This window comes from Lissotriton helveticus, chromosome 2_2 (genome assembly GCF_964261635.1).
Source record: "Lissotriton helveticus chromosome 2_2, aLisHel1.1, whole genome shotgun sequence".
In the NCBI taxonomy this organism is placed as follows: domain Eukaryota; kingdom Metazoa; phylum Chordata; class Amphibia; order Caudata; family Salamandridae; genus Lissotriton; species Lissotriton helveticus.
In genome coordinates, this window is record NC_136060.1 from 226,431,509 (window position 1) to 226,446,222 (window position 14,714).

General features: G+C 34.8%; 1 protein-coding gene across 4 annotated transcripts in view; it reads right to left on the reverse strand.

Annotated features, from left to right (window-relative positions):
• Window positions 1-14,714, reverse strand: part of PCDH7 (protocadherin 7) — an 813,510-nt gene that overhangs the window by 734,160 nt on the left and 64,636 nt on the right. Inside the window, exon 2 of one of the 4 annotated variants that reach the window (XM_078678365.1) lies at window positions 3,173-6,114. The exons of the other annotated variants lie outside the window; for them this stretch is intronic. Coding sequence (XP_078534491.1) covers window positions 6,079-6,114 — 36 coding nt within the window. The 3' untranslated portion in view covers window positions 3,173-6,078. Of the gene's footprint in view, window positions 1-3,172; window positions 6,115-14,714 lie in introns of those variants that run through there. 4 annotated transcript variants of the gene reach the window in all.

Consider the following 14,714-nt stretch of genomic DNA (forward strand, 5'->3'; position numbering starts at 1 on the left):
AAGGGTATTGTGTGTCATTAAAACACAGCGGAAATGAAATTGAGAAAAGCAAAACCATAACTTGCACACCAAATGCAGTGCTAGTAGGCTCACATTTGATATGACAAAAAGCATCTTTCATATGCAATTACATGTCACTTTACCTTTGACACTATGAAAGAGTTGATTATGAATGAATGTAATAATAATTAGTCGGTTCTGTTTATGTTGGTATTTAATTATGTTGAGGTTTTTAAGTATTGATACTTAATGGCATAAATGTTGAGAAAGCATAAGTTTGCTTTAGGAGTGCAAGCTATGATTTTAATGGCTACTCTGCAAACTAGGGATTATGGCCCTAATCAGAACTTGCTAATTTGAGGTATTTTTCAGTTTTATTGTACAAAAATAACTTCACCTTAACTGCGTTTTTTCAGTGAATTTCAAAAAAAAATTAAGCCTACATTTAGGTGTTATAATGAAAGCTAACTATGACTTTCCTTTACAGTTTATTTATTGCCAATGAACTTTTGTTTTTTATCATATATAACATTCAACTGTTTCATGCTCCAACCCTCCATGAATGATCAACCTCAGCTATACATAGGGGGAGGCAACAGAGCCAGGATTTTGCCCAGGATTTACGCCCAATTGCCTTGGGCAGGTTATTTCCACTATGCACTGCTTGACTGAATGTCCTTATTGTACTCCTGGCTTAGTTATTCGCCTGAATGCTACAAGGGCAACCCACACCTACTCTTAACATTTTGAGGAGTCATGCCTAAAGTACCTTTAGAGTAAGTACTGGAAAAATACTTTGTACTACTTTAGATATAAAGTGTAGTCCCTTACCAGTACCACAGTCAAGTGTGAGAATATGTTTGTTTCTCAGGAGTGTAAAGGAAGATTTCTTATTTCCCTGATTAGTAAACACTTATTACAGACAGGAGAACTTTATTAGGCTGTGGTTAAGTAGGCAAAATTCATTATGGTAGCTTTTTTGCCTGATTTAGAGTTTGCCGGTCAGGTTACTCCATCACAAAATATGACGTATATCCCTTCCCCTGGATTACAAGTTCCATTAGATATAATTCACTTGTAATATGGTGGATGGAATAACAATTGTGTTTGTAATGGAGTAGCTCATCCACCAAACTCTAAATCACATCCTTTGTCTCATTTATTTAAAATAGAAGATCTAATGTGATATTTATATTAGTGGGTAATTGTTGAAGGTAAGAGGTTTGTATGGAGTGTGTGACTTGGAAGTTCTACAAACAATGTAGCTTATTTCCTAAAAGAACTTAGGGATGTTGTTGTCATTTAAATTTAGACATGTGTCAATGTGGTTTCAAATATGAACATATAAATTGTTCTATCAAGTTTTTTGCTTTGTTCAGTGGATGTATAGTTCAAGCAAGTGAAATGAATGTATAAATAATAGAATATAGAACCATGTTATCTTCTTTAATCAATGTACATTTTCCAACAAAGCATCATTTCGTTTTAGTGATACCATGTTGTGCTGCTTTATTTATCCTGGTCTTATTTTTCATCATTAGTGGATATGATGAAAATATAAGTTTCACTAGATTGTATGATTGCAGGTGTGAATACATTCTAAAATTAGAAATGGAACAATATGTAATGAAGAATGGTTAATGCATTTTTGAAGTGATCTATTTTGGTTTGTGAAAAGTTATCCAGTTTATGGTATTATTTCCCTTTGGTATGGGCTGTGGCAATAATTGATGCAAGGGACAAATGACACATTTGTGAAAAGTTATCCAGTTTATGGTATTATTTCCCTTTGGTATGGGCTGTGGCAATAATTGATGCAAGGGACAAATTACACTAAATTATGGGTCTCAAATATGATGCAGAATGATTTTCAGAATTATGTTTTATGTGACCTATATGAGGCATACATTTAGGAGATACAATTATTTCGTTGTTTAGCACTGTGCATGACAAGATTTTAACAAAGTGGCACTGTAAATTACTTTAATACTGTATGATGAAACACATATTTCATAATTGTCATTGACTCTCGGCTTGCAGGCTACTTTATTTTGGGAACCATTATAGACTGTGCATTGAAAAGACCATCAGATGTTAAGTCAATCAGGAAGATGACCAGGTCTTTTTCTTTTTAGTTCCTCTCAAAGTCTTTGTAAAGTTTTCTATTTTTACCTAACAAGTCATTTAGCATCGAACTGTATTTTGTAATTTCCCAATATGAATGAAACTTCCTTTTCTGAAGAATTCAAAGGATCACCTGACATGCATTTGGTGTTTGGGGTATCCATTGGATGATGGATATTATTTAATACTTTCATGGCAGCCATATTTTGTGAGCAACTGTGAGAAGGAAGTTTATGAATCCACATTAAAAGTTTACTGTGCTTTGTAGGTTGCATCTTAGGGCCTGCTTCACTTCTGTTTGCTGGTATTTTGGTTTTTTGAGTACTTCTGATTGACTCCAGAATTTCATAAGTAAATCAGGTTTAAGCCAGAGGTACTCGAGATAAGACACAGATGCACATTGCAAAACATGTTGTCCACCCTACAGTCTTTGCTCCTCTTCTATATATCAAGCACCAACATGATGCATTTTCTTTTCATGCTTATGATTGTGGTATCATTATTGAAACTATACCATGTTAGACACAGCCTGTCTGGTGACTCTTTTGGGATGGATACATGGGTGTTGTTTTTAAACACAATGGTCCAGAAACCAATAGCTTTAGAGTGAAAAAATACTTTTAGATTAAGGTCTCTACTATATTCTGTAGAGCCATATATGGACTGAAATGGTGTCCAAAATCACAAATTTATGTTCAAAGATAGGTTTTGCCATATGTGACTGTTCTGTTTGGTTGTGAAGGGTCAGTTTGACTGCATATTGATTACATGATCAGATCAATTATTTGTGGTGTGCTGTTGGCAAAATAAACACAAATGATGTACCACTAGATGAGAAATTATGTGTTTTACTCCAGGATGGACTGTTCCAAGATGTATTACATGTTAGAGGGCTGGGTGAATTCTGGCTGACAAGTGGAAATTCCCTAGCAATGTTAGCAGATTAGGTTTTGCCTTGATGACAATGGATTTCACTAACACATTTGCTCTTTTAGCACTAAATTCTGGCTAGGCAGACACACAGTCAGAAGAATATCAGTACACAAGCTGGTCATGCAGAGTTTATTAAGGTGCACAAATGTCCATTTTCAAACCTGTAAAAAGTATTCAGTACATTCTCTACAAAAAATGTGCCATTCAACATAAATTCAAGGTACAGTCCAGCCAAAGTAGGTAAAATCCCAAACTGAATTCAAAATGCTAGCCCTACAACCCAAAACTTATAATTTCACCAGGAACAGGTCCATATCAGTTCAAAGAAATAAGTAATAGGAGGGCTGGACACAACTTTAAAAGCATGTATGGTGTATATATATATATATATATATATATTAATTTTATGTTGTATTGCTGAAATATTTGCACCTATCCTTATTGATGTCTTTCAGAGGTAAAATCAGATTAATCAGTACCTCATTGGCAAGATCACAACTGTAAACAATCCTGCCACTCTGTCGGATGTTAAAGTCAAAACTACGTAATAATAATACAACATTTTTCATGTTTTACTCCTCTCCAAAGAAATTCTCTAGAATTGTTTGCTACTGTTGAAAAGACATTGCAAGACGTAGATGTTCATAATCACCATATTCCTTTTCCCTTTTTGGTAGATTCTCCAGTCACATGGTAGCATATATCTTAAAGATTTGCAAGCATTTTGTACAACAAAGTGTTTTGATGTTAATTTCAATCAAATATGCAATAGTTTTTCTTCATTTTTCTAATGCTCTTGCTCACCTATTATATACCGGACATGCTTCTGACAAAATCCCTCTATTTCATGCTTTGGCAATGTTTATGGATTATCAAATGATGCTCTCAATCTGAGAAATAAATACAGGCACAGGAATGCATGTTTGATCTATAAATGTGTTTATGACTGAAGTAATAACATAGTGTAATGTATGGTTTATGAACATTGCATTTATTTGTTTGGAATGATAACTTTCATAAAAAGGAACATGCTTATGGTAAGCAATACATTTAAAATGCTGATAATGAGTGCTGAATTTATCAAATAGTTTTGAATCATTAGTTTTGCAAAAGGTGAAATTGTCTCTATTGTATTGGTGCGCTGTGTTATTAGGGTCTGTGTACAATGTCTTCAGTAAGCAATTCTAAGAAAGTGTCTTAGAATGTAGAAATGTATCAGTCGGATTCACTATTAACATTCCTATTTCTCAAAGTGTGACATACTCTCAACTAAAATGTGATTTACTGCAGATATTTCGGATGTAAACCCTACTCACAAAATTAAATCTTTGTGAACTGGCCTCCCTACCATTTCAATACTTTAAATGGTTATTCCACTAAATGAGGCTACTTTTAATTTGGTTTTCATACAAAGAAGAGAATTTATATGCAATATACATGCCAAACATGTATTCATATTTTTTTATTTTGTTAAAGAATACTCTTACTTTAAAAGCATCAACAATTGTGCTTAGTGCCTACTTAGTTGTATTTATTTCACACTTTGCAATTCTTGATGATGACCTTTTAGAAAATTAGTTGAATGATTAGTGCACCTTCATGTGTGGTTTTGGGAGGAAGTTGAACACATACAGTTGTCAGTGAAATAGTACTGTTTATCAAGGCAAATACTTAAATTTTCTTATATAAAGAAAATAACTTGTAATTTGGAGTTACCATAGTGTTGAATGTCAAATGTAACCTGATATTCAGTTCCAGAGATTTTCCTTTGGGCTAAATATTTGGGATAATGTTGGGTAATTGTCAACCATTGGGAAGTTCTGCTGAAAGGTCAGTAAGCCTAATATGAATGATCATTGTTGTAATAACATTTAGTGATTGATAAAACAATATTATGAAGCCAAAGGGATATCCTTACTAATGTTGTTCAATAAACAATTCACAAAATATGAATTTGAAGCTATTATGAATACATCAAGGCTTTTAAATCCTTAACATTGTAATAGAAATATTATATTCTGTCCTTGATAATTTGCATCAAAAGTGGATCATGCAGTCTCAGAAATATAAAAATAAAATTGTGGAACATATTTTGGTGACGTAAAGTATAAAATACATGTGTGGCATTAATGTTAAATGCATGGTCACATTGCAAAGTAACCTTAAATAGAACACTTATGGGCATTATAAATCCAATACTTTATGTATCTGTAAAATTCAAAACAATGTGGGAAAACTAAGAAATAAATTACCATTTTATTAATAAAATTCTGGACATCAAGGGAAATACAGCAGAACCCATTTTCTTTTATTCTTTGCCATTAATTATCTATTCAGCAATACAGTACATTTTATAAGCACGGTAATGCATTTCTTTTAACATGCATGCCTTCAGATCACATTTTGTCTTTTGTAATTTACCCAAGTGAATCAAAAACAGTAAATGTCCCATTCTGTTAAGTAAATATACACATATAGCAAATATATTTGTAAAGATATGCAAATTTTCAAGCACTTTTGGTAAAAAATATATCTTATTTCTGGAGAAATAGTCAAGCTCTCCAATTTATGGTCTTTAAAGTCCAGTATGCAAGAGGGCATATGTAATAAATCACATTGCCATTACCATACAATAAAGTGTTCAGTAGCAATAGCACTTACAAACATTAACATAGATTGTAGATCTAATAAGACCCATAAGTAATAAATACAGAATATAGTGTGTTACCACATTTTAGCGTCTTTCTGCTTCTTTTGATTTTCCAGGTCTGATTTCCACTTCACAGTCCTTTTAATCAGCTTGTGATTGTTAAGTATCTCACTGTGCAAAAGTTATTAAATTTTGTTTTAATAAATGATTGGTGTCAAGGCTTCCCAGAGTTCCAGATGAAAATGACTTGTTGATCTCGTCTGAGCTCTAGACAGTAGTGTACAACTACTACCATATTTTATCGTCACTCCATATGCAAAGTTGTCCGAAAAGTACACTTTCTATCTCAGTGAGAATGATATCGTTCACGATCACGGCTGAGGTTGAAAGGTTGAGTGTGCAGTGACCTGTGAATAAATAGAGGTCTTTCAGTTTCAAGCGTAATTATCCTCAACAAATGAGGATTCACATTTTAATATAATAATTATAACATGTCATGTAATCAATTATTGCCATTTCTGACAGTCAGTATTACATTTGCAAAATCACTCTTTAGCCATGAAAGCTGAATGCTGTTACTTAGCTCAAGCAGAATGATGTAAATATTAAATCTGTAGTTGTGGTAATGAAGCAACAGCCAGTATTTGCAGAGCCAACTTTGCAAATGGTGACAGATAAAGTTTCATAAACAGAGGTAAGTAGCGTACATGTCAGGAAACCAATCATCCATGTTATCTAATTTTACAGTATCTCTGAAAATATCTGACCCTTGGTATTAATTGAATATTTTAAAGCACTGTACAACCTGAATGTAGTTGTATACAGTGCCCATTTTGAATTTGCTAATTATATGAATAAAAAATTTGAAACATAAAAGTCAAAGTGTTACATGTGACATGCTTGCAAATCCTCATATTAGTCAATCATAATCAATTTAGAATCATGGTATTAAACATACAGGAAAATAAATACAAGAAAAAGAAAACGTAGTGTTTACCATACAAAATACAATAAAAGCTATAAAAGTGATTCTGCGTGATGTGGGTAATGGAAAAAATAAAACAACATGTTTTTCTTTAATGCTAATTATATATTTGATTTTTGCATTTCTCACTAAAAAGATGGGTGGACTTTGTTGCAGCATAAGATCGGTGCTAATTGACAACATTTTTAAGAAAAACACAAAAGTAGCAATTTATTTATTGTTCAATCAGATTCCTACTTACTTTGAAAGATTTCTGATTTGTGACTGTAGTGTATTCTAACTTGAATAATGTAGCAAACAATACAGTATTCTGGAAATTGTGAGCCGCATAAAAATGTGTTTCTTATTAAGATCTATTTTTTCAGAAACATTAATAATTGATTCACTGTTCATCATTTTAGTTTTTGTTTTATTCTTTACCTTTAAAATAAGGTTTTCTATACACAATCATAATTTCTGTTACTTATTTGCCCTACACTACCCAAACTCCTTAATTGCCTAAGTTATGCCTGTTGTGTTATTAAAAATCTCCCAACCTTAGAAACACTGCACTAGCCAGCAACACATATTAAGTCAACTACATAGAACAAAGTGCATTAGGATGTGTCAGTTCTCACTTGAAAGAGATTATCAAATGTATAATTTGTCATAAAGATGTGCTTTGATTTAGCTTGCAACAAAAGGAGGTGCTGGGCTGTTCCTAGGGTATGAGTGCAGGTCAAAGATATGTGGATGTAGGAGGGTGGTTAAATGGTAACCATCCAATGGGTATCCATTTTGTTGGATATAATGGCCTCACACACCCTTGCAGGTGTCATGCTGCATCATGGGCCGGTGCTCCTCGTTGGGTGGGCGGTGCAATACCCAACGGGCTACACCTCAAAAGAGGGGCTCTTTGGCGGAGATCTTTTTCCAACTGCCCATGGGTGAAGTGTGGGTGAAGGGCCAGAAGTGGTAGTAGACAGATGGTGGAGTTAAATTAGCGCATGAGTACCAGAGGAAACTTTATTCTGACGGTCCCATGCGTTAATTAAAAACAATAGTGAGTCTAGGAGTTATGGAAAGTAATGTTTTCTGTACTCAAGACTATACTACAAAGTGGTGATAATGGTTGATTTAGCTTCACATAGTCTAGCATGTTCCTTAATTAAACATTAAATATCATTATCATGGTTAAATCTGTTAGTTGGTTTCCGGGTGAGTGTACATCTCCAGCAGACAGAGGATTTACAATTAAAATCTATCATGTGTCACTGACACAAAAGAAGAATCCAAGATCCTTTTAACTATATCATATATATACAGTTCAAGTTTCTCCCCGCGAGTGTGACCGTGTCCTTACACGCGAGCGCACATATATATATATATATATATATATAAACCCTACAATCTCCATTAGTTTATACGTTGAAACAACCAATTACCACAACTAATAATTATATATACTCCTTGCAAACACCCTCATCCTCTACTATAATCTTTCTGTATCTAATTGTGCAACTAGGATATTTACAATATAAAACATTATTATCATAAAGTGCTTAACAGTCTTTATGAAGCTTTTATTTGTGCATTATGCAAAATTTCTCAAAAGATCAATGCTGTACATTATTTTAACCTTGTGAGGTCAACTCAACATATCAACAATTTATATAGATAAAATGAAATGTCGCAAAGTGACATGAATTTTGGAATATAACCAGGAAACAAACTTGCGCAACTGTCCTTTTTCTGGCATGCATATCAATTTGTTGCATGATCCACATTATCCATTATCCACACCGAAATTAGCAAATTGTGCTTAAGTCTTTCTAACTAACATGGCTCAAACATTATTATTACATTTACTCCATAGTACCTGAAAATTTCTACATACAACATGAAATACTGACTTGGAGACGTAATAACAGTTAGTTGATCACCTTCAGTTGTTGTTTAATGCAATTAGCCCTTTAAGCCAGTGTGCCCTGATTATATAAAAATTCCCATTTGCTGGTCTGTTGGAGGGACTTTTGTCTTCAGCAGGAAATGCAAATCTTAAATAACTTAAATGCAATTTAAAAAGAATCAACAGAAAGATTCATTCTGTATCAAGGGTCTCCTAATCCCACCATTTCCACTAATTCATTTTCACATCACAGACACTGCTCTCAACGCTTCACTTATATACTCAGACCACTCAGACTCTAGACTTTGTACATTGCATCTCTTTTTAAGACCCCAAGTCTTGAATCCCAATGTATCTGCCATTGGCATACATACATGAATCTAAAGTCTAAAATTCTGTTTTCAAGAGCTATTTTAATGTAAAAGAGGTGTGGAATAGTTACAGTACAATTTAGGAACGTCTGACATATAATTTGGTCCTATCCAGGTACATAATTCAGTTGGCGCCTAGCATATTTTTACACCACAAAATGGTATTGATGCAAGTGCTTACCTTGATTCTGAATCAGCTCATTGCTAGGTGATACAAACGTAGTTACATTTTGACTGTGTTTAATACATGGCACTAAATTACACTAATATTGATGAATAGTTATGTTTAAGTATATTGGGAATTAAGGATTTAACAACAAATTAAAATACATACAAAGGGTACCAGAAAAGATGGTAGCATTGGATTGTAAGCCAAAATAGTATTAATGTCCCTGTTATATTAATGGAATTTGAAAAAACTCATAGATTGATAATTGCAAACTCATGACTGTGATAAGACTTGTGCAAGGAAGTAAAGATATTGATGATATTATTCTTTCAAATCAACACAAAGATTCCAGTTTGTTAAACTATCATGAAAAGCTGGGGAAAGACAGTACTCGGAGAACATAGAAGAAGAGAAAAACAATATTATGGCACCAGTAGACAGTACATTGGTGTGCTCCATTGATATTTTTTCCAGTTTTGGGGGCAACGTATCTAGAAAGGTAATGGTAGATAAGTGAGAACCAAACAGATAGTGACCGATAATATATATAATTTCTACTGAGATTGCATTACGGAAAAAAGAAGGTCTTGAACAGCATAGTTTGTCAAAGATCACAGAAAGATATTTTTTAATGAGGCAAGGCAGAAACAGAATTTTCTGCAAAAAGTGGGAATGAGTAATTAAACAATCATATATTAAAATTATACATAATATAGAGATTGCTGTATGTCAGCAGCAGTAGATACTGGTAGATGAGAAGAACTCTGGCAGCTTAGTTGTAGCTGTCAATTTGAAATCTTATGAATAACTATAGAAAAGCATCTAAGGTTACCATTATAAAAAGCTAATTGGAGTCAGATGGTGGCATAGTAAAGTTTCAGACTTTTCTGATTCGCCCAGAATGTAGGCTGGTTTTTATGTTTTTACCTTCAAGGTTGTGAAAGCAGTATTGCTTACCAAATTAAACATTCCTGACAACCATGCTGGCTTGCCGACTTAAGATGAAGTAAGTTGTTCTTGAAATGTTTGAAAATGCATCAGTTTCCTAATCACATAGGCTTAAAGTTGTAACTGCTCTGATATAATTTTATCAACATTAAGTACCACATTCAGTGCCCCAAAGATCATTTTTTGTTTCATATATTCATACATTTTAAATTAAAATAAAGTCTATAGTTTATCAAAGGTTTAATGCTGGCTACTTATTGCAGGTTATTATGTATGAGGTAAATCTTATGTATGCAAAAAATGGAACCAAACCAAAACTCCAACTAGAGTTCAACCTACTTTCAAAGAAAATTCTCACAACACACTCAGTACATATGTCAATGTCTATAACTCACTTTTTCAGTGATCTTTCATTTTCATTTATTATAACACATGCCTATTGTTTTTAATAATATAACTAATTTTGTCAGTGATATGACATTTCCAGCATGCACTACACTTATCGATTCTTTGTGTGGTAATTTTTCATTGAGACAGAATCATACAATATAAACACAGTTTTGAAATCAGACTATATAAGTACTAAGCAATGCAGTACGGTTCTGAACATTCCACCCATTAAAAAAGCTCGCATGGTTGCAAGGCTTTCTTCCATCTAGCTCCCCTCTATTGGAACTAACTTGCTATTCACTTACGCCAATGCACCGACTACCTGGTATTTGGAAAGCTGATAAAAAACTTAGGGCCAGATGTAGGAGCCTAAATACCGGTCGGTAACGGCCAATTTCGGCCGTTACCGACCGGTATTTAAGAATTGGCATGTAGGGGCCCTATTTTACCGATTCGGTAAAATTACCGAATCGGTAAATTTACCGAATCGGTAAAATACTGATTCAGTATTTTTACCGAATCGGTAACTTCCCGATGTAGGTGGGACTCTTCTGAGTCCCAAAGGCCTTACAGATTCGGTATTTTACCACCCAATCCAATTGGGTGGTAAAATACCGAATCCAGGTGTGCATGGACATTTGTGCATGCACACCTATGCCATGTGACAGACAGACATGCCCTTAGGGCATGTCTGTGTGCCACATGGCACACATGCCTGTATTTGGGGTGCTAGAGGGTGTCAAAGTGACACCCCCTGCACCCTTGCAGGAATCGGCTTCACAGCCCATAGGAATCAATAGGAAATACCGATTCAGTATTTACCGAATCGGTAAATACCGAATTTTAAAGAATCGGTAATTCAATTACCGATTCTTCCTACATCTCCCTCCTTCATATTTACCGATTCATAAATATCGAATCGGTAAAATTCGGTATTTATGAATCGGTAAATACGATTTTCCTACATCTGGCCCCTAATGTTCTGAGTGATCTCTCCCTGGTTGGTTACAGCAGTCATAGCATGGAGATACCCCTGATGGGACGATTTAGGCGCTTTCTATATTATTAAATATCAAATATCAAGAGGGAGTGAAGAGAAAAGAGAAATAGGGTATAGGGAAAAGTCAAGGTGCACAGAGAACTAAGAACCAAGAAGACCCACTACCCCATTGCAGGTCTTTCCTCCATGGGCAGGTGCTGAGGGGGGATGGGGCAGGGGGCCCTTGACTGGAGAGAGTGGGGTGCGGGTAGACAAGCCCCGTAAGGAAGGGGAGGAGGAATGTTGCTTCTCCAGTGACTCGGTGATGCAGACAGCAGGGCCAGAGGGAGGGGACGCCCATGGTAATCGAGGGAGAAGCCTCTTGTTACCAGGTCAGGGAGTTCTCACACCCACTGCCCTCAGGGTGTGCATCCCAGCCAAGCGGTATAGCTGATGATGCAGGTTATTTTGTTGGTTTCCCACATTGAGTGAGGCACGCAGGCCTACTAGTCTGAGTGTATGCGGGAGAAAGGGAGAAGGATGGGGAATGGGAGGGTGAATGGGTCAGGAAAGAGGTGGCGAAAGAAGCGGCAACATGGTGGTGAAAAAGAGGGGGAGGGCTAGGGAGGAACAGTTATGGATTATAATGTACCTTCAATAACAACAATGTATAAAAAAATCTGACTGACCTGAAAACCTAATTTTGCATCTATTCAATTACAATTTGTGCATTTACAACTTTAATCTCCCAACTTCAACATATACAAAGTTGACCTTTGTTTTTTGATACTGTATCACATTAAGGATATCAGCATCTCCTCAAAATATTTTTTGCAGCCTCACTACAACCTGACACCATCTCAGTTCCATACTGCATTAAAATTATATGCCATTTCATCACTTTAGCTTATTAATGACTAATGAATTTAATCCTCATTAGCCATCACTTTACTTTCCAATATATTGAGTGCAGTCAATATGAACATAGTTGGCAATTCAAGCAAAATAAACTGAAAAGTCTGCCAAAACAGACAAAATTTAAAAAGCAATACCAAAAAAATTGTTGGCAAATATGAAGGACATTTACACAAACGGTTATTTTTATATCAGTGCCTATATTTCAATTGAAATAATTTTATGGTTGTAAGAGATGATTCAGTAGCATTTGCAAAATCCATATATGTGTTGATTTAGTTGGCTATGCCTGGACAATTGGAAATAGAATGGATATATTTAGAAAAATGAAAGACCACAAAATGTGTATGTTGTTCCATGTTGATAATTTAAATAGATCATCCTGTATGGTGGTCCTGTACAAAGTTAACTCTTTTCTGCAAGGAGACACTCAGTCAAGTAAAGGGGGTTTGGGGTTCTCTAACAGTGAAGACAAGTAAACAGGTGCTATGTGACCTGCCATTGTCAAGCAATGAAAAACATCTGTAAGCCTCATACTGGAAAATGACTTATGCCCTGAACGAGGCAGTATGGGACCTGAGACTGTGCTAAATCTTCAGAAGGATGTGATTCCTAAGATTTGTCATCCATTAATTGTTCAAACTTAGTAATATGAGAATGTGTCCATTCCAAGGAAGAGCATTACAGCCACTTGATTACAAGGTATGTGGGTTGGGTGATTCAAGGGAACATTTAGCTAAGGCTTGGTGGGTGGACCACTTTACATCATTTTAGGAGGGCTTCTTGGAAGCAGGTGTTGGGAAGGTGGGGTTATGTTGATCAGTTCTATAGCTTGTTGATTGAGATCTTGCTTTTGTTTGAGTCAATATGTATTTTCTATACAAGAATGTAGTGAAATGGGTGCATTACTATTGACTGTACAACATACAGTAAATTGATGTGATAATAAGAGAAAAACATTATTTAAATGTTTTTGTTTAATCTTATACGTTTTGTGGGGTTTTTCAATTTCCAATCATGCATTTTATACATATTTTATTCAAGACTAGGATTAGATGCATAAGGCATACAGGGTTTCAAGCATTTTCCAATGATATATTACTCACATTTCCAAATATGCCAAATGTTATGATCGTATTTATACATATGTAAATAGGCTCAAGCATATATGTAAAAACTACAATAGTTTACAGAAACATTAAAACACACAGAAAGACTATACTATCATTACATAATATGTAAGTCTAAGAAACTAGGATAAGTGTTAATTAAGTCTTAGAAATGTGTGAAGTTCCTGAATTTTGTAGTGTGAATTTGTAAAAAATAAAAAAAGGGTATTATTGAATTTTGTGTATTTTTTTTTTACCCAAAAGGGCATCCTGTGTGTGAACGCCTTGCTAGATACCAATGGGTGACTAACTAGTACAGAAAATGCTTCACCGAAAGACATTTTCTACTTGAATGAATCTCCTGCCAGGATCTCTTGAGACTTTTTCACACAAGGTATGCGCTTGGGTGAACAAAAAGTGAAGAGAGATACAGTTTTTCTCATTTTGTAAAAAAAGCATCACTTTGTTGATTTTTAGCTGAATTTGACTAAATTGTGCTAGGAAAAAATATACGGTTTTCAAGCTCATGATTTTATGTGCTGTGTAAATCCCTGATTTAAAATATTATGTACATTAAAATAAATACATACGATTGGGAAAAAACAATAAAGAGGCATTAGACATTGAAGACAAGTTGTTTTGAAAAAGCAATGCTTCTATAGGTCACACAAAACTCTAAAGAAAGTAAAGATATCAGATTTCTAGTGAGAAGGGACACAAACTGTGGACATGCCAACTTTGAAAACTCAAACTGCAGAGCTGGCTGCATGGTTTGATAATTGATGCTATGTCATTAATCCTGGTGTGTTTCGCAGAAGTACAGAAGGTGTTTAGAGAGTAATGTGGGAATAGGCTGCAAGATTCTTCAAAAGAGACCTTATTGAAAGGCATGTATTGGTTGACAGGAGTTAACAAATCATTATCCCTACCTTGATATACACTAGCTGAAACATCTTCATCAGCCACCAAACCAATGGTAAAAGCATTTACATACAAAAGTTTTATTGTCATAGAACACTTCCATATATGTGAGAATGTAAATGATAATAGAGTACAGAATCAGTGGAATAATAATGAGGAGTATTCGAACAGTAGTTGCAATTCACAAGTTCGATTGTACTCCATGATTTTTTGTGGACTGTTAGGATCTAGAGCCACTCTCTTCTGCAACTTTTACGTACGTACATGTAACAGACACACTTCATATTAGTGTGGTGCACTTCTCGCCTAGATATCCCTTGATGAAGTGCACC